At 40.0% G+C, this 20,633-nt stretch overlaps 1 protein-coding gene and 2 long non-coding RNA genes across 7 annotated transcripts in view; 1 reads left to right on the top strand and 2 right to left on the bottom strand.

Moving 5' to 3' along the window:
- The window catches only part of LOC132914595 (uncharacterized), a 56,587-nt gene that overhangs the window by 8,535 nt on the left and 27,419 nt on the right, over positions 1-20,633 (bottom strand). For 3 of the 5 annotated variants that reach the window (XM_060973819.1, XM_060973820.1, XM_060973822.1), the window contains 9 exons: positions 19,908-20,143; positions 18,355-18,535; positions 16,549-16,684; positions 15,186-16,131; positions 13,069-14,291; positions 12,430-12,720; positions 11,708-12,063; positions 10,801-11,111; positions 3,356-3,418 (listed from right to left, as the gene is read on the bottom strand). In XM_060973819.1, coding sequence (XP_060829802.1) covers positions 3,356-3,418; positions 10,801-11,111; positions 11,708-12,063; positions 12,430-12,720; positions 13,069-14,291; positions 15,186-16,131; positions 16,549-16,684; positions 18,355-18,535; positions 19,908-20,143 — 3,743 coding nt within the window. Of the gene's footprint in view, positions 1-3,355; positions 3,419-10,800; positions 11,112-11,707; positions 12,064-12,353; positions 12,386-12,429; positions 12,721-13,068; positions 14,292-15,185; positions 16,132-16,548; positions 16,685-18,354; positions 18,536-19,907; positions 20,144-20,633 lie in introns of all 5 variants that reach the window. The other 2 variants (XM_060973821.1, XM_060973823.1) reach the window with 2 other exon arrangements.
- On the bottom strand, positions 121-2,632 carry LOC132914609 (uncharacterized). Its single transcript, XR_009659628.1, has 2 exons — positions 2,152-2,632; positions 121-1,929 (listed from the first exon to the last, which is right to left on the bottom strand). It is a non-coding gene; the product is annotated as an uncharacterized LOC132914609 (long non-coding RNA).
- LOC132914608 (uncharacterized) lies at positions 3,349-4,086 on the top strand. The gene is made up of 2 exons (XR_009659627.1): positions 3,349-3,704; positions 3,992-4,086. It is a non-coding gene; the product is annotated as an uncharacterized LOC132914608 (long non-coding RNA).

The raw sequence follows: 20,633 nt of genomic DNA, 5'->3' as shown, positions 1-20,633 counted from the left end.
CGTAACGAACAAAGGTCATCTCTCATTTTTCTTAATCGTACTATACATTTTTTAATACGTTAACAAATACATTGATCAATATGTCATGACACTTTGGAAATTTGTTATTTATATTTACAACATAAAAGATATAACTTAGAAAAAAACGAAGCTGACACCCCGCTGGGGGTAGCCACCCACATGCTATATTTATTTTTATTTTTTTTTTTTTTCTTCACCAATAAGATATAACACTTTACCAAATGTCTATAAGGACAAATTGTAAAATAACCAAAATAAAATAAAATAAAAAAAAAAATTATATTTACATGATTCTACAAAGTAAGTGTTTATCATTATTATTGACTTATTAATGACTATTAATAGCATTTAAAAGGTTTAAGGTAGTCTTTTCTTTGTACTTCAGGGTCGGCGATGGTCACATTGTTCGCTTGTTCCATCGCGTCGATGCTGTTGGACAAACGACGTTGCCCTTAAACAGCGTTTGACATCTTCTGTCGACTGTCGGCGGACGATGAACGCAGACAAAACCTGTCAGTGTAGACGAGTGCAGACGCGACGACGATAGTACTCTGCCAAATGTACAGCGAGATACGTTTCGACCCGTCGTTAAAATATCGAGCAACGAGAAAACGCTTTCGTCCTATATCGCTACATTAGTTTGTAACAGCTAGAGAACGCGCTATATTAACGCCAATCGTCATGATGAAAATGCGTAACAACGAGAACGGTTCGCTGCTGTTTCGTGACTAGGTGCGCGTTACTTTACAACGATCGTTGCATGGGAGCGTCTATGAAACGACGTTTCGTGGACAGTGGGCCAAACCCTTTCTTTCTTACATGCTACTCCGACACCCATCCGAATCATCCGCATTTCTTTACCGATAGAGAAATAATTTGTGATTGAATTTTCTATCGTCGCGTGTTATATATTATAGTACGTATGCTTGTTTATCTCATTGGATTATTAAAATCTGAGTGTACAGGCAAAGCTGGTACTGGAGCGACGCACCAACTGCGTCGTGTATTTCAGCCACGTTTTTACTCTCGCTATATGTTAATAGGGGAAGCGTTGGCAATTGTCTGTCGCCTGCATAATAATCGACGGCCTTTCCGGCCTTTCCTTCGAATCGGCGGACGTTAAAAACCAGCTACGACCGTCGCGATGGCGGATACTCTTCCTCCATCTCTCGATGCGCTCCAACTCGCTCGAGAATATATCATATTTGGAAAATGCAAACTCCATTGATCTATCCTTCTTTTATTTCTCTCTGTAATGTTTAAAGTTCTCCTGGTTACCGTCGTATCGGTCCAAGTTCTCGACTCTTGTGCCGGTGTGCTGGTCGGTTCACGATTACAGTTAGCCACGTTAATATTCATACATGCCAGTATTCGTTGTTGATAAGAAATCGTGAGAAGAAGGCCATATCTGTGCGATGCCAGGAGCCGGAGAAAAGGGATAAAGCGAGAAGGAGAGAACGGTGCGTATGGATCAATAACGATAGTGTGCAGCTACGTAGCGCATGTAGTACACGCAAATTGTTGGGTGTGTCTGATCTCTGCCAAACTATCCGAACTTGATAGCAATGTTGCTTGTTACTGGCGAGAAATCATGTGGTGGCAATGAAGGTACTTCTCGAGGTCTTTGTTTAGAGTGTTAAGATTAGACGAAACGACCATAGAACATAGAGAAGCAGCACTCGCCTACGCTCGTTTAGCGTAAACGTTCGTCGAGCAACTTGTTCCTTGGTCAATTTACAACGATCATTAGAGGTCAGAAATCAGCAAATATCGACGCAATTTACATGTTTCTTTTGCGCTTGAATTTTATCCAGCTCGCACCTCTACAGGCAAATTGAAGGAAACGTTGTTTGGCTTGTACATAAAGTTCTTCTCTATCCTCCGTTCTGTTTCTCTTGGTAAGAAGAGCTTTTTCAAAAATAACCAAAGAATATTAATAGAACTGCTGTTGGCTGTTCAGGCTAGAGGCGGACATTGGTAAACTGCTGGTGGAAAGGGAATGGATATTTTGGAATGCCATGTGTGTACCGGTTATGTTACGCGTGCAAAGATGTATGCGTGTGCACACACACACAGCCACGTCCCTCCTCTACCAGCGATAAAATTAAAAACTTACAAACAAGTACTTACAAGGATAAGTATCGTATGGTGCAGGAAGGGCACCAAACTTGGATCAGCAATTCTTCTTAATTATATGCGAAGAGGAACTATTGAAATTTGAACAATTACACAGAGTGCAAATACGAGTCAATTTGTTAATATCGTAAGAAGACTAAAAAGGAAACACCCAATAGACCTCATAAAAGATATAATTTAGAAAAAACTAAGCTGGCACCCCGCTGGGGGTAGCCACCCACATGCTATATTTATTTTTATTTTTTTCATCAATAAGATATAACACTTTACCAAATGTCTATAAGGACAAATTGTAAAAAAAGCCAAAATAAAATAAAAAAAAAAAAATTTGTTGCGTATAATATTCTATCGTAACAGTGCTTTCTTTTATCACGATGATTTAATAGTGATTTTGTTATTTTATCGCCTCGTTTTCAATTAGTTATTCCACTTATCGTTCGTCTCTCCCTCTCTTTCTCCGTCTCTCCGTCTCGTTTTACTATAAACCGTGGATCGACTTTGCTGCGCTTTTTGAACTGTATTTACATACATACTTTACATATTTTATGGCGATGAACTTTATTCGGTTCATTATCGTATTTTATTGTTGGACCATATTATTATTTCCTTAATACGAAACATAATTTGCATTGCAACATAATTTACCTCTCTATTCGTGCATGGTCCGTTTAAGAAGTAACGAGACTCTATTTATACAAGGTTTTTTAGCTTACAGCTTTAAGTTTTCCCAGCAGATCCCTCGGGAAGCGATACACCCAGAGTAGGGGACTTTTTTTTCATTACTTAAGTCAGCGCTACGAATGTTCATCCTAGAGAACTTTCACTGGATTTGGATTAGTCGTAGTTCTCCCTACATTTCCAACTGTACGAGAGCTTTGAATTATTTGTTCAATTTCCAGGAACAGAGAAAAGTCACGCAAACCTGATAACGTTCCTTGTAATTCGTTCGAATACTCACAAGGTGGGAAAATAGCTTGTGAAAATGGAATACTTGTGAAAATTATTACATGTTACGAGTATAGTACTCGAACCGTGCGAAGTGAACTATCAATTATTGGACTTGAACTCATCACTAAAAAAAATCTTCGCAACTTGACAATTTTAGCTCTTTAAGCTTGAGATTTCAGTTACCGATGTGTATTATTTCAATCGTAAAAGTATGGCAAAGGCGGATGGGGGATATAAAATGCGAACTTACCTGCGTATGGGCCACACGGTGATGCATTGTCCTTTCCACTTTTGCCATCCTTGCTGCCGCTTCCTGAAACAGCCAAGAACCAGTTCTGGTGTAAGAAAATGGAAAACATTGTTTTCTTTCGAATTGCACGGCTGAGCGCAATGGGAAACCACAGATCACTACGCAAAAGCTAGCGAAAAATAAATGCAGTTAAAAAGTGTAACGTGGAAAAGAAGGAGAAACGTGCGTACGAAGGACATAGGCGAATACCAGGTCACTCGTATAGCTACATTTGCAGATAATCTTCAAGTACAGCGCGTGTTCCCCTTGAAAATTCACCAAATAAAATCCAGCGGCTGCCGCATGCCAGGTAAGAACACGACACAGCGAGGACACGCTCTGATCCTAGCGAGCAACATTTCTAGTTAAAGCTGCTTCCGAGCAGATTACATGTAGAATGTATCGATTCGATGTAAAGTAACGTGCAACTTCTTCTTAATTCTCTAAGATTGTCTCAGCGTTAGACCAAGCCATACCAAAGTACTTTGCTCCCTTTCCATCCAGAATTTATTCGGCCACCAGTAATAACCACCAGTATATACGTTCGCCACTCTATTTCTGGCAGGATAATAATAACCTCTCCATATCTTGTTTCAGCGGCTAGCTTTGGATGACAGGACGCGAGATCTTTGCCAACAGCTTTAACTTTGTAAACGACGCGACGATTGGAAATAAAATTGTTGGAAAGCCTGGCCGATCTGTGTCTTCAGTTTCTACCGAAGGCGCCGTTTCCATTCAACGCTTCTGTCCTATTTGCTTCGTATCGTGGAATAACGTCACGGAAATTTTATTTTTACCGTCTAACTGTTGTAAATATCGCAAATTTTCCAAATATTCTATGTACGTTTTGGCTAAAGGAAATCTTATAGGTGTATACGTACGAAGAATCATCTCAAGACAGAGCTTACCGTTTCAAGGGACACGTATAACGAATGAATTTTTCCTCAAGGTCATTTCTTCACGAAATTTCAAGACATCTTTATCTTCACATAAAAGATATAACTTAGAAAAAAACGAAGCTGGCACCCCGCTGGGGGTAGCCACCCACATGCTATATTTATTTTTATTTTATTTTTTTTTTCACCAACAAGATATAACACTTTACCAAATGTCCATAAGAACAAATTGTAAAAAAACCAAAATAAAATAAAAAAAAAAAAAGAAAAAAGATCTTTATCTTCCACCCAAAGATATTCGAGTATTTGTGTCTGGAAATGCCTGGCTGAAATTTTTATATTTTAATTTTAATTTTGTAACACTTTCGGGTGAGAGACAAAGAAAGAGGCAAAGTGAGGCTCTTACGTTTCTGTTTTCTCTTCTTGTCTCTGTTCTCTTCTTTTAATACACTACATTTCAATTAGAATTGATAAATACTTTAATACTTTTGCACGGAGAATGAGAAATTACATCCATAGTGTGAAAAATATAGAGTTCTATTTAGGAAATACCGATGACCTTGAAATCTCCTTTCTTAAGAGAAGAAGAGACAGAGAAAAAGGAAAAGAACGAGGCTGAGAAAAGATTCTTTTCACCGTTACACGAGTCCCTTCATAAGATCTAACTTCGTCTTGAGAAGCTTTTTCATACGATCGTAGATAACGCAGGTATTCAGGTATTCGTTTAGCCGAGATACCAGGTATATTAGATTATAGATTTTACAAACGCGCCTACAAACATGAAATTCGATCTCCCCGTACAATTTTTCGAAACTCCATTTCCACGGATTTCTTTCTCTCATTACTAGTTAACTTGAATTAGATAACTTGAAAGAAGTTGTAGCAATAGCTGTTTAGGAATGACAAAGAGTAAGAGAGAGACGACGAACAAAAGAGCAAAAGAGCGCGAGAAACGAATGAGTTACCTTCGATTGAGGTCATGGTCGTGTCTAGGGTTCTTATTCAATGCCATGGTTAAGTGTCGTTACTATTATCTAGCACGTGACAATCTAGACGATAACAGACAACTTATGGCTTAACCATGAAAATAAAGAAACCTGATGTATCGAAACGAAACAAAGAGCGTGGAGTCGGCCGATCGTGGCGATACAGTATTTTTAGTTGTTCCTCGAAGATGCAGACACTAGTTGCAATATACCCCGCTGGGGGTAGCCACCCACATGCTATATTTATTTTTATTTTATTTTTTTTTCTTCACCAATAAGATATAACACTTTACCAAATGTACATAAGGACAAATTGTAAAATAACCAAAATAAAAAAAAAAAAAAAACTAGTTACAATTTTATGTTCGTCGCGAGTCAAAGATAGCGAGAGTGAATGGGTTTGGCATTCGAGTGATTTTGTTTATGATATTCGAATCGATCGATAATTTTCCCAACAACCGAAACGAGCTTCTCCCTCGCTTTTCTTTCCCTATCTTTCGCCTACTGTAACTTTCCTTGCGATTGGATGCACAGGATGCACTGATGCACGGAATACATATAACGTAGAGAATGCAAAAATGTAGAAAATATTGAAGTTTGAAAAGTTGAAATGTATAAAAGTATACAGAATACATACAATACACAAATATATATATTTAAAGTATAAAAGACATAGAATATATAAAATATCAAAGTGCACGAATTGATAGGAAGTTTAAATGTAGGAAAATATACAGAATGCAGGTGACAGTACACCTTCTAATATTTAATAGGCGAAACACATTTCGTAAACATGATTTTGAATAAACATTTCCAGTCTATTCATCGCGTTAACACAGGACATACATAAATAACATAGCATATAAAATTTTTTTGGGTAGTTTTATAGTTGTGAGATGTAACGTAGGCGTGTATATTTTTCTATTTAGGAATAAAAGGAAAGAAGTTGGTATTTACGTTTCAAAAAAATGTCTTCAAGTAAATCTCCAGCCCCAGAGATAAGACGAAGGGAAGCAAATTAAGTTTGTTCAAGGACAAGCGGAATCTCTCTTGGCAACATACTGAAACCAGCTGACATTCTAAATGTCCAAACGTTCACGACTCACAGTCTGGCGCAGTTTGCTCTGACCCATCCTTTTATGTCCCCTCTACCCCCCACCCCCGCTCCCCTCCCACCCACCACGCACACAGACGCACGCACGTGGGTACACTCCCTCTTTCTCTCCACACGCTCTCTCAAGTGATAACGACGAAAATTCTTCATTACCAAAATAGTTTCGTTCGACTTGTCAATGTTGAGAGTGAATTTTGAGACGGGTTATCAGCTGCTTCGGAGAATAACGAATGATACGGATAACGAACGATTTTTTAAATGCTTTTTTCTCAATTTGTCAACAGTGGCTGGAAATATGTACGTTGATTATTGAGAAACGAGAGAAAAAAGAAAAGAGAAGAAAAGAAAAGCAGCGGATTTATCATGGAACTGATTGTGAGAGGATACAGTGACAGGTAGAGAGCTGAGAGCGAGCAAGCGAAATGCTATACCGGTTTTTGGTTGCTATCGTGCGACGCGACGTAGAATTTAATTTTATAGAGTAAGGTGTTTTAAGTTAATTTGAGTTAATTGCCGTACCTACACAGCAGTTATTAACCGGCTCATCCTTCGCTTAGAAGCTCGTATAATTAGGAAACTAAAAATTAATATAGCAAATTATTAGTCCCAATTACATTTAGTCCTTGCAAATGTAAATATTTCGCAGAAATAAAAGGACACGTAAATGGGTAAATCATTAAATAAAAACATATAGATAGAATCTTTAAATAAAGACATGGCAATGTTGGACCTCGCATATGCAAAATATTTTAACTCGTAGTTGGAACACCCTCTTCTATTTGCATCATTCACCTAGTATAGAAACTTTTGTTAGATGTTAGTGACCACCCGGTAGATCGATCTCGAGGCATTGGCAAATACCACATGTATCATCAGCGAGCCCCTGCATGCTGGTAGAGTGCAATGACGTAGGTATAATTAGAAATATCGATGATAACAGTTATAGCACAGTTTCCATGAAAAATATGCAGTCATCGAGCTGGTGGCCCAGAGAGAGAGAGAGAGAGAGAGAGACTCATAGATTAAAGTATTTTTGAAATAGCAAAAGATGAAGAACAAAAGGGAGGAATCAAAGAAGGGAGGTAAATGAAGGGAAAATATCGCATAAAATAAAGGGGAAAGGAAAGAGGAGAGGGTGAAGAAAAGTGATAGTCCGGCAATTTCTATTGGGTGGAAAGTCTCACTGAGAACGCAGCTCGACGACCATGATACAAATTCCCGCTTTGGTAGGGATGGCATTTGGTCGACTATGGAGGGTTGTTAGACAGACCAACAGCAGACGGGAGTAACGATTGCCACCACCCCTGGTTCGAGTCGAGCTAGTCACCCCTTCCGCGTCCTTCCGGCTTCCTACGCGTCCCTGCTCCCAACCCAACCCGTCCAGCGAGCCGGCCGCTTACTAACCAAACTGAAAACATCCCCTCGTTGGTCAATCGCCTTTGCTACCCCATGCTGTTTTTCTCCTAACCATTTTTTTCAATGGTTACACGCTACATCGTTCTGTTCGAGCGATACTCAGCTTCTATATGGAGCGAAACATTTGGGAATCGAGAAATGGTTGGGACTGGAAAGATGCCTGACTGAGGATAGTTGAGCGTCGCCAAGCTATGCTATGTTTGCTATATTTGTTTCAGTAGATATTATATACACCGAACCGTTTCCACCGTAAGCTAAGCTTGTACTACGTTTTAGTTGGAAGGAAATATTTTGAAACTTACGACTAGCACAGTACAACGTAGCTTAGGTCAATTTCCCGACGGATCCCACGCTTTAAAGAGGGAAAGCTGAATAAAGGATAAGCGTTATCTGGTTCGCATGCGCGGAAGCTCTTTTTCAGAGCATCGATACCGCGACGTTCTATAAATAAATAACCGGCGGTGATAAGACTGGAGGCACAGGGTTGCGTACATCCATGTTATTTTCGCTTTCTCTCGCTGTGTTCAGAGTATTGGCTCGACCCGATGTACACGAAAATAGAAGAAACGCTGTATATGTATAAATTCAGATAAATTCTGAATGATGCTGTCGTAAGCAGGATGACGTAGAATGCTCTTTGATTCTATTTAGCGTAAAAAAAAGGACAAACTAAGACATGGGTCGTTGACTCGAGTTGGTAATGTTGCATGAGTAACATTCGAAGAAAGAGAAAATGCAGTTCGGTCGACGCTATCTCCGCATGGATGAGTATTGATCCGTGACGCGCCCGTTTTCTCTATCGGCACAACCAAATTCATGTTGCTTACAGCGAATTTACTCGTACATAGTTTAGACATATCCATCGTAGGACCGACTATACAGCATCGATTCATACATTTGTTCGTGTAAAACGTATATGGTCGCTGATAAAGTGTCTCCTCTATAGAACCTCGTACGAACGTGGAGGCAATGAAGTCGGAAACAGCATTGGAAGATGAAACGTCGCGCGCCGCGAGAAACAAGTGAACATTTTCTTCTATATGCGTAGTTGAATCAATAACGTGAACGACTGGTGGAAGGACGTGGGATGTATTGTTCGTACTAGGAGATATTTCGACGTGGAAATCGTGAGCTCCTGCAACGTCGCTAGTTTTCTAGTGAATCTTTAGCATTTACCATTCTTATTATACCGGTTCTTCGACTGCCCTAACCGGCCGGCGCAACGTTGCGCTATTCGAAAAGAGAAGAGCACACACCTTATCCACGTTACAAGACTCGAGAACAGGTCGACGACTGTGTATAGTGTAACCTGAACCGATATAATCGATTCTCGAGTCCCTTTACACTTGGAAACTATATGACGATATAGGATAATAGGGAAGGCTAATAAGCATTGAAATAGAAAGAGTGGAATGATATAAATGTGTTTTGATGATAAAATGAAAATTGAGTGGCCTCGTGGAAATGTACAAGCTAGCCTTGCAGCGTGTAACGCGGAGGAGGGAGGCCTTGTTTCTCTATCCTTCTTGTCTTGTACATTCATATTTTCAAGGTCAGTTGATTCGTCCCACCTAGTTGCGGAGCTTTCGCCAGATGGAACCACTGTACAATCACGATGCGACGAAATACACGTGGCCTACCGGAAACTAAGCTTCCCATTGGGAAAGATATGACAGCGATCGAAAAAGGAAAAGATTGTTTTAATAATTCTGAGAAAAATTTGGAATCAATCAGTCAACCTGAACTTGAGAGGTCGCGTTTTTAATGGTTTAAGAAAAAGGCAGTTTCAAGAAAAATGAACACCCTTTCAAAACTTGTACGCTTTTAAATTCGCGTCTTATATATTGTGTAACATCTTCAAATTCCTATTACTTCGTTTATTTCACAACTTCGAAAAAGTCCTGTCATAAACTTATGCTTTCAGAAAAAAACCTATTTTTTTAGAAAATGAGAAAAAGAAATCGATTGTTTACAAGTTCTAGGTTAGAATACCCCCAGGAGAGTTTTATTTATGTGGCAGGAATACACATATAGCTGTAGCGCTACACAAACCTGTCAAAGCATCTTCCAAGTAATATAGAAAAAATTAGATTAAACTAGTAAAGTGTACTAAAGTAATAAATCGATCATCTGCAGCGTGTTAATGGCAGTATAAAAATGCGATAACTACATATAGATATATCAAAGTATTATCGCGAGAAAGAAACTGATTTCTCAAGATAATAAGATTCAAGTTTTCAGTTTCTTTCTTACAATAGGAGACATAAGAATTATTATGAAAAGCAAATTATTTAAACAAACCATGTACAACAGTAAGATAGCAAGAATTAAATTGGTGACACTCAGTGCCACGAAAGGTCACGCAAGAAGTAAGTCAGAGAAACTATTGGCGTTGCTTTGAAGAGGTTATTACATGGATTCCGATAAATGTGTCAAACCGCTTGAAAACTCGATGCGAATGACTTTTGAAATAACGATGATTTACTTTATATACTCGTATATGTAAATTCGACCAATTTAATTTTGGCGCTAGGTTAATTCGATCGACGTTGACTTCGACTTATCGATTATTGTAACGATGTCGTCGTCGTAAACGTTATACCTCTAAGAATAAAAGTACAAATGTTTTCGTTTCTAGAAGCGATATCGATTTATCGAATAAGGGGGAAATCGATCGTTACTTCGAAAACCATGTTCGCAGCAATACTCGGTTTGTGAATCTATTTACATCACAAAACGTTATTTTGTGATCCACCTAACCTTAATTCGATCAGAGAATAAAACAAATTTCATTAAAATACAACGTAAACTCTTTGAACTCGATTTAATGCAAAGTTAGAGATCAGAAAACGACGATCTGTGAAGTAAACAGGATTCACAGTGAATCGAGATGGCTTGGCGACTGACATCGTATTTTCTAGAGGCCCGGCCGCGGTGACGTTCACTGCTTCCACGATCGCGGGCTCTTGTAATAGCGCAAATTCCAGCGCTTACCTTTCTTGATGAGCAAGCTAGTGACCCTCCGTAGCGCCTCGCGAGTGCTGGAGGCGGAGCTGTGCTTACTTTGGCCGAAGTATTTGTTCGGTGTGATGTTTGTCGGCAGAGTCAATGGTTTCCTTTGGTCTCCGGAGCCAGCCAAGCGTGGATCGTACGCGTTGTTTAGTCTTTCGAGATGCTCGATCGAGGCTGGTCGCGGTTGGTTCGCCTTCCTCGTCGGGTACCATCCACGATTCGGGCCACCGGCTAATCGCAACAACTCGGTTCCGATTATCGCCTGTTCCAAACCCGGGTTATTCCTGCGATACCTGTTCACATCGAATATCAACTTTTATACTCTTTATTTTATCCACTTTTATCGTACTCTTGTTATCGCTATTGTTTTTGTTTCCTTCTTTGACTCGAGTTATCAATTTTAAGTTGTATACACGTACATATACAGTATACACGTGCATATGCAATCAGTCAACCATCAACAGTAATCGCTTACGCGGGAATTCGTGGCTATGTTCGCGCAAGCGCGCTCATGGCACGCATACGAAGCGCCATTTTTCAAGTTTTTAAACCGTTGTACAGGTTAGAAATACATATATGGTTTTTGACAATAACGCAGTTATATTTTAAGCTTTCTATGTTCTCCTTAGTAAATGATTCTGTTTCTTCAGATCAGAAAACAGAGAAACTGTTCTCAAGAAACAGAAAACGCATAATAAATATATATATATATTTTTTCAACAGCGATATTTTAGAGAATATTACTATATCAGTAAAAGAAAATGATGAAATATTTAGAAAAACAGAAGCAGCGCAATAAGAAACGTGATAATACAGTGGAAGACAAGATGTGTAGTAATATTGAAATTTTGATAAAATCAATAACCTGATGGAAAAAGGGGATTCTTACCCGGTGGTAGCCGTGGTTGGAGCGTACCAACCAGGTTGTCGACGCATCTGTGTCGAATTACTGGCATGCTGAGGAGTTCTGGGAATGTCGCTCCCTCTAGCGAAAACAGGGGTTTCTGGAAGCGAACAAGAGGTTTGCATTCCACTGGTACCAGTCACTATGTTACCGGTGGTTCCACCACTGCTACTGCCACAAGCTCCGTTGTTTGCCCCGTTTGCGTTAGTACTGCTACTACAGCCCCCATTTCCAACTGAGGAGCACGGTTCCGCCGATGGCGAATGTCTCTTGGTGATGGGACGTCGTCGTGAAGGTCCAGGAAGGTCCGTAGGCAAAGTCCTTCGTTCTACAGGTATTTGCTACGAGAAATAAATTACTAGTAATAATGCATGACAACGACACCAACAACAATTAAAAACTGATAATAATTTTATGTTACAGCGTGTATACAAAGGTGAACAACGAGAAGAAGCAGAAACAGTGTAACAGATATAGAGATTTTTACATCTAAGTTAATCAAATTTATTTCGCTATTTGTAAACTCACAATTACATAGCTCTCAAATACTGTAATTTTTGTACTGAGAAGTCAATCATTGAATTAAAACAAGTAACGGACACATCTACATATCTTGTTTCTCATGATTCACCTTCTTATTGTTATTATTAGGTATCTTTTTACCTGAAACACGATAAAACACCTCGCTTAAATTTCTTAAAACGCACCTCTCGTCTGGAATTGGTGGCACTAGGTGTTGTTCTTTTACCCCTAGAAAATCCAGCATCCATGGATCTGGTATTGAGAGACGTTTGTTGATCTTTCGAATCCGAGAGGGAATGATTAGCGACAGGTCCACGATGAGGTGGTACCCTAGGTCTGTACTCCATCGTTCGATTGCTATGATTTTTTGGCTTAGAGACGATTGCGGCAGTCTGACCGATGTCTGAACTTTCTTCGTCCGCTTCCTCGACAGGCGATGGTGGTAACGGAGGAAACTCAAGAACTTCCACGCTCACCTAGAAGCAAACATATCATCAATACAATGTCATTAATTCTCTGTGTTATTAGATTTTTCTTTACTGATGTGAACAAAATTGCAATTGAGTATTTTAAAAGTTAAAAGTTACATCAATAGTTTTATATATTGTATTTTTACATTTCATTCAAATTCCTTTCCTCTCCAAACGTATCACAGTAGAATATTTCCATTTATCCATCAAGCCATATTATAATCAAATTTATCATATTTCTCCTCTGTGGTCTTCGTTCATATGTATACTTTCACCATTGTAATATGCGAAAATCTTGAATGTTCTCCTTCGTTCAAGTTGTACAACTTTCGACACCAATGAGCAAAAACTCACCTGAAAATCTGGATTCTTGGAATCTTCAAGAATAGCGTCGATCACATTTTCAATCTGCTTCTGGTCATTCTTATGAGTCTCGACAACTCCATTCTGTCTCAATCTTTTCCCCGACGCGTAGATATCCGACCCATTAGTTCTCTTTGCCTCTATATCCGTTGTTTCAGGACTGGTTTTAGACGCTGTATCCGAATCAAAATCCGAATCATGGTGCTGTTTCCTCGCCCCACTTCGATCCACAACTCCACGATCATTCGATTCGCTGTCAAGACTGCTTTTCCTTGCCAATGGTTGCTTCGCTTCTCCACTCCTTGTCCATCGTGTCTTGCTCTCCGAATAAGACTCGCTGTTTTTCACATTCTCAATTTCCTTGATAGCATCACTGACCTTCTCCAATTGTCTACGATTCTCCTTCAAAGCTTTTTTCACAATCTGATCTTCAATCAGTAAGTTAACAGGGATCTTGGACGTTAATCGATGTTCGTTACTAGGATTTGGAGATTTTCTTGGTTCCTCGTTAAACACATTCCCACTAGACGGTGTTAAACCAGCGAACCCTTTCGAATAGCTGTTAGAGGCTGATAGCGAAACTCCGTTGCACGTGCTGTTCAACTCGGTAGTAGCGTTTCTCGATTCTTGATTCGACGAATCGACATCGATTCTGCCTTTCTCAGGATTGTCGCTGGACGATAACGAGGACGACAACTGGAGCAGCTCGAACATCTCCCGAGGCTTTTTATCCTTGTCTGAAAGGTCTGAACTTTCTTCCTCTTCGACAGTCACTTCCAATTCTCGCGGCCAATTGCCGGTTTCGTCGTTAATCGCTGGAAGAGAAACGACTCTGATCAGGTCGGGTGGAACCGACGGTGGAAATTCCATCGGTGGATCGTTCATAGGTTCGTCCAGTTTATTTTCTCTCAAGAGACTTCTAATATTATCGAAAGTACTCGAGTACCGTTTCACGTCGGACAACCGATTCTCCTCGTTATTCTCAAACGATAAGCTTTTGGTTTTCGTCGGGGCTTTTGGTAAACTTTTTCGTTCTTTCTTTCGACCACGACGTATCACGTAAGTGCCGTTCTTGGTCAGTTCTTGAGGTCGTATTTGATCAAGGTCGTTCGTCGACGAGTCCGAGTACGGAGAGACCAGATCATCGTCAGTGGTCGATAATCGGGGATCTTGCCAGTCGTCGAAGTCGCGTAGTTTGGATGCTGATCCGACGCCTGAAATTAAAAATTTACTTGAAGAATGTCTTCATTTCAAGGAGGATCGATTATATTAATATTAATACCATTATATTAATTTTATATTATATTAATTATTATATTAATACCATTATATGATTATATTAATATTAACATTAATATTAATATTAATACCATGAGTGATTATGCATCTTTATATTTTTATGATCAAAGAATACTATTAAAGAAATAAAAATTGGATAAAAATTTGTTTCACCTACCAGAGATATTGTATGATATATTTCCTTATTCTGACACCCTTTAATTTCCCAAAAATGCATAAACATCGACAAACATCTATTAGATAATGATACTTACTTGTATCACTTGCTAAAAATGAGTAAATGAAATTAATCTAGGATATAGGGTAAAGTTGAGTCGTTTGCGTTAAGGTAGAACAATTTGCTTTGTACTAGCCAAATTCAAATAATTTTCAATGCATCTTAACGACCTCCATAATACAATGAATGGAAAGAGAATGTATCGATTTGCTACGAAGATAAGCTATTTTAAAAATGTTTGTTTTCGTTGCGGACGTAGCTGTAGTTGGTGTGCAGGACATACTGATGAATTTTGATTAATAGCTGTTTCTCATACATGTTCGCAAATGGCTGAAAAATAGCGGAAAGTTTCGTTAGAATGAAAAATTGGATTTGGAAACAGACTATGTTGCTTTTGCTTTTCAGTGGTTTTCGTAAACAAGAAAATATATTGTGTATATTGACAACTCGCCGTAACGTTCATACAACTATTTTAACGTGGAGGTCGCTCTATGCGTGTGATAAAAATCCGCAGTCTACTAATAGCAAATAATTCTATGGACTCTACCCTATATATCGACTATCGAATTTCGTCAGCAAGAGAATAACTTACTGGACACGTCGCTGCTTTTACGTCGTCTCCTACCAATCACCTTGGTACTTCCGGGAGCATAAAGTGGATCATCCTCCAGAGGTACTTCCCAAGCAATAGAATGTCTCTTACTGATGGGCGGCGGAGGAGGCAGAAGCTCCTCTAACGAGTCGTCAGAAAATCTTTCCTCCTCGGATTGAGTCCTAAAGTCTGTGGAATTCCTCGTGGAGAAGTCCGAATTCCTCGTGGAAAACATGTCCGAGTAACGTTCCTCCGAACACCTGTCCGATGTTGGTGCGGAGAATCTTTCATTGGAGTCTGTTCTGGTCGGCAAAGAGAAGGAAACAAAGTCGAGATTTCGAATGGAGAAAGGATCGGACGTTGGCACGGAGACTCGGTCGTTGGAACTGGCACTGGCTACGGCTATCGAAAAATCTGAGTGGAATCTTTCGTTCGAGGTGGAGTTGGCCCTGGAAAAGTCGGATGATCCGCAAGTGGCTCGCATCGAATATCTTTCCACGCTGACCGAGCTCGACCGTGGGATCGAAGATCTCTCTGATTCCGAGTTTCTCGAGAATCTGCCTTCGCTCGAGTCAGAATCGTTTCTTCTTCGGCTGTTCTGCTCGGATTGCTCGTGGTTCATCAGCAGACGATCCTCCACGCTGCTCGACTTGATGATTTCGTTACTCTGACGTTGCTTTCGTAGATGAGGCGTTCGATCCTTGTCGAAGCTCTGTCGATGAGCTTTGTCCGCCTCGAGGCCATCTTCTTCCGATGATCGACGTCTGACCTCGCGATGCTTCTCGATGGTAGTTGGATTGGTTCGTGGCGGGATCCAACTGAAAGACACCTTGCCATCGTACGGCAAGCTGGCGAATTTGCTCGGCGGGCTCGGAGGTTGAGCCAGTTTCAATCCTTCGCTGTTCCCGTTTTCCCAGCCGTACGGTCTCTGATGTCGAGTTTTGGGCTGCGCGAAAATACAATTTACCTACAGTGGAGAGCATTACTGAACCATAATCATCATTTCTTATTGCGGATAGGCTCGCTAAAGTATCTCCCATTTGTGATTGTGACCAAGAGTAGCTCGATCATAGGAAGATGAAGGAACAGGAAGGGGAATAAAAACGACACCAAAGATTAGTTATAGTTGTTTAGATGTAAATAAGTACGTATACCGTATTATACGTATAAAGCGAATTTATTTCTTGGCCGCGTGTTTCAAATTGAACAAGTCTATTGGTTCAGTTGCACGTTGTACGCACCGCTGTACGTTTATATTAGGAATGAGAGCTGCTCCGCCGACCTTTGCGATAAAGATGTAGTAAGAAAGGAACGATAGACGTGAGAGCGTTTTAGATTCGAAGAAGCTCGCAAGGATACTCACGAGAGTCGTTTGAGTGGTAACCGTGCTACCGTTTCCATGTCGTATGCTGTCCTCCATGGCTATCATCCACTGTTGGCGACCGCTTCGACGAGAAGAGTGACCTTGGTTTCTCTTCGAAGAATTTCCAGGCGATACCCTACGATTATATGTAGCTGTTACAGACTCTGATTTTTATTATCGTTATTTATTTGTTTAATTGAAATTGCTTTTCCAATGTACAACCGTCTTTATGTCGATGAATTCAAGCTTACAGTTTTTCCATCGTTTCGCAAAATTTTAGATTAGGAGGTTATCCGATAACGAGATAACTATGCAACATAAGCACCAGATATACAATACATTCTTGCATATTTATGCTTCGATGCATAAATATGCAAATCGTATGGATTATGCAGAAAATGCAAAATAGACAAGATAACAAATTTCTATCTAAATTTCATTTCTCTACCTGCATTTTATTACATAAAAATATGCACTTGCACGAGCAACTGTCTTAGCTTGAATAGATTATCAATTATTATCAGTCGTTATCGTCAGACACCTATTAGCTAGCTTTAATTTAATTTAAACAAAATCTACTAACTCGACGATTTCGAAAAAATGTCGAGTTAAAAGAAAATCATTTTAACGAAATGCTTCTCGACAATTCCTTACCACCATAGTATACTCTATAGTGTAGATAGTTTTCGTAAATATTCGCAAGAATATGAAAAATTGCAACTCGTTCGAGGTCTCATTCTTAATCGATAGTTTGTTAAAATAAAAAATGATTTTTATCGCTTCGAGTATCGTTGCAGCTGCACTCCTCGCGATTCCACGTATTTCCCAACTCACCGCAGGAAACTTTTACGTTCGTAGCTATTAGCTCGTGTGGGTAGTACGTATTATACGCGTATGAAACATTTTGAAATTTCATTAACGCTATGTACTTTCAAATACTTTCGTCAGCCAATGTTTCCTTCAAAGTTTCCAGCTTTTCTGAGTTCCCTTCGATTCTTTACTCTCTTGCTATTGGCATTATTATAGTTCGTCGTTAACACTTTACTGACCGCTAGCGGTTCAACAGCATACGCACGTCCGACCGGCAACTCAGGCGCAGATTCTCCGTGGCGCCGGCTCTGTTTCGGTTTAGACTCTCCAATACCATTCTTTTCGTTCATCGCGAACGATAGGTTTCTCAAATTGGTATAAAACTGTGCGAGCTTACAAAGCAACGCAACTGACGCAACTGAGCAAAGTATCTTAGTACTAAATAAAAAATTACTGTTCAAACAACGAGAAAGATTGTTGGTGAGAAAAACCGACTAATAGGCTATCGATCGATAAGCGTCGGTGACAAAAAACCGACTAATAAGCTATCGATCGGTAAGCGTCGGCGACAAAAAGTCGATTAATAGGCCACCGATCGGTAAGTGTCGACGACAAAAAGCCGATTAATAGGCTATCGATCGGTAAGCGTCGGCGACAAAAAGTCGATTAATAGGCTACCGATCGGTAAGCGTCGGCGACAAAAAACCGATTAATAGGCTACCGATCGGTAAGCATCGGCGACAAAAAGCCGATTAATAGGCTATCGATCGGTAAGCGTCGGCGACAAAAAGTCGATTAATAGGCTACCGATCGGTAAGCGTCGGCGACAAAAACCGACTAATCGGCTATCGGTCAGTAAAATTTCAATATCGAACCATGTGCAAAAAGTCTGTTCACATACAATAAATATGGTAGATAAGGTTTATATACGACAAGACGAAGGGCTAAGCGTGTCGTTGAGTCGATGCCTTTCGTTTCAAGCTGAGGTGAACTTACATGGGCAACAAAGTAGAAATGATTCGTTCGGCTTCTTCCGGCGGTGGCGGAAATTCTTGCGTAGATATACCCGCGAGATCCTGTGGCTCTGGACAATCTGGAACTGGACGCAGCGCTATCAGGGCCATCTTCGCTTTTCGTCCATTCATACTCATGTAACCGTCGTCCTCGGATTGATGTCCTGTGGAAAAAAACCCGGCTATTCTTACCGTTCTTTAACCATATCCTGAACATCATCGGAAGTGAAATTTCACATGAACCTTTTATTTTAACCTTTTAACGTCTCGTCGACTTAATAATATCGTCACTACACTAGCCATTTATGGGAGTTGGGCAATTTAAGGTTCCATAAAACGTATATCATATATATAATAAACGAAGTATATCTGTTGTAACGTTTAGCGAGTGAAATAAATGTTTATATATATAAAAAAAAATGTTGCAAAAATCCGCAGTTTTAGTCGTTACGATCTTCGCCATACAATTCATCTTTCGAAACGTTTTGCTAGATTATCGGCGTGTAGAGGAATTTTTAAATGAAAGATTTTCCTTCCGTTTCGAACCATCAGATATTCTCCCTTTTTTATTACTTATTATTATTATTTATTACTTTTATTATGGAGGTAGAGTGACAGGACGAAAGGCATTATCTGTTAATGAAGCAATTCGTGGCAAATAATATATAAGATATGAGACATAAACTTTCACAGCTTTAAACCGATTACAGCAATTACATCGAGCATTAACCAGTCTCGTTGAAATCTCGTTTATCATACAGCATTTATAGCACGAAAGTTTCCTAAGTGTTATTCATATCATTTATTTCTGTCTAATTTGAAATCACGTGGTTTCTCCACGAGCAGCCCTGACAAAATAACGTTTGGTTACGCAAGCCAAGAAAAAGAAAAAAAATACCGTGTGCGCTTAGAAAGCGAATCTGATTAATTGCAAAACTCGCTGGTATTTTTATAGCAATTTTAGTTCTACGCACGAGTCGCGTATCAATGTTCCATCGAGTCGCGAGACTTCTTTCTCGTGCAGCTCGAAAGTAGAGCTATTTGAACGCGGCTGACGTGTTGAGGCACGAGACAGACACTTTGAACATTTTCTCTAATCGCCCATAGCTCGAGGACTACGGTACATAGGACGTACAATGTATTCGTACGACGCTTTTTATTTATTTTAACGAGAGGGAAAAAAGAGAAAAACATTGCGATCTACTCTTTTCGTTTAAAAAGATAGCGGCAATCATTCCCAACCGTTGTGATAATTAATTAAAGAACATAACTGACGAAACCCGTGGCGAATCATCGGAAATAATAAAAAGTTTCTGGAGAAGTAATATGATAGTATACGGGAGAGAGAAGGGAGCGGGAAAGACAAGAAGCTTTCGTGATTTGGTAAAAAAGAAGATAAACGAGCATGTAATCGATACGATCGAGATGGCGAAAATCGAAAGAACGAAAGAGGAGAAGGAAGGAATAAGATAGGAAAGAAATGGGGGCGAAGGAGAGGACAGGAGGGGGGAGAAGAGAAAAGAGGATAAAAGATACCTAAGGACGGACTTTCGTCGTCGGGTGTGAGGCCAATACTCGGTTCGGTGCTGCTGCCACAATCCCCCACACCTCCGCCGCTGCCACCCCCACTACCGTCGCCTCCACCGCCACCGCCACCGCCGCCGCCACTGCCGACGCCGACGCCTCCACCACCTTCGCCCTCTGCCTCGTGCTCGTCGTACTCTGAGAGCACTTTGTCCAGCAGCTCGATCGATCGTTGTACATCGTCACCTCTGGAACAAACGTATCGTTCGATTCTATAGAGATCACGCATATGATCCGATCGCTTTAGATTCGAAGCTTTCACGATCATTAAACGGCTATATATTGGTTTTTGGTTCTTAGGTTTTCTGCCCAAGTTCGTTTCTGCGGAGCAGACGTGGAGCAGTTTCGGTAACTGGAAATATCGACGAGACGTCAGGTCACAGCTAAAACCCGAAGAACTAGAAATTTATGTTTACACAGATCTTATTAGGAAACAAGTTTGTACAAAGAAGTTTGTCTGGTTTTAATCTATAAATAGGAATTACTGGTGTGACTGACGTAACTATCTGTTGTGCGAGGAAGATGTTTACACAGCAATTGAATTCGAGTTTCGACATACGTTTCTTTAAAGGCAGTATAATTTCTGTCGCGCTAGTCGATACGTCCTCGCATTTCTTATTTTTTTTTTTTTTTTATTTTATTTGGGTTTTTTTTACAATTTGTCCTGAAGGACATTTG

This window comes from Bombus pascuorum, chromosome 15 (assembly GCF_905332965.1).
Source record: "Bombus pascuorum chromosome 15, iyBomPasc1.1, whole genome shotgun sequence".
In the NCBI taxonomy this organism is placed as follows: Eukaryota; Metazoa; Arthropoda; class Insecta; order Hymenoptera; family Apidae; genus Bombus; species Bombus pascuorum.
This window is presented reverse-complemented; position numbering and strand designations above follow the sequence as displayed.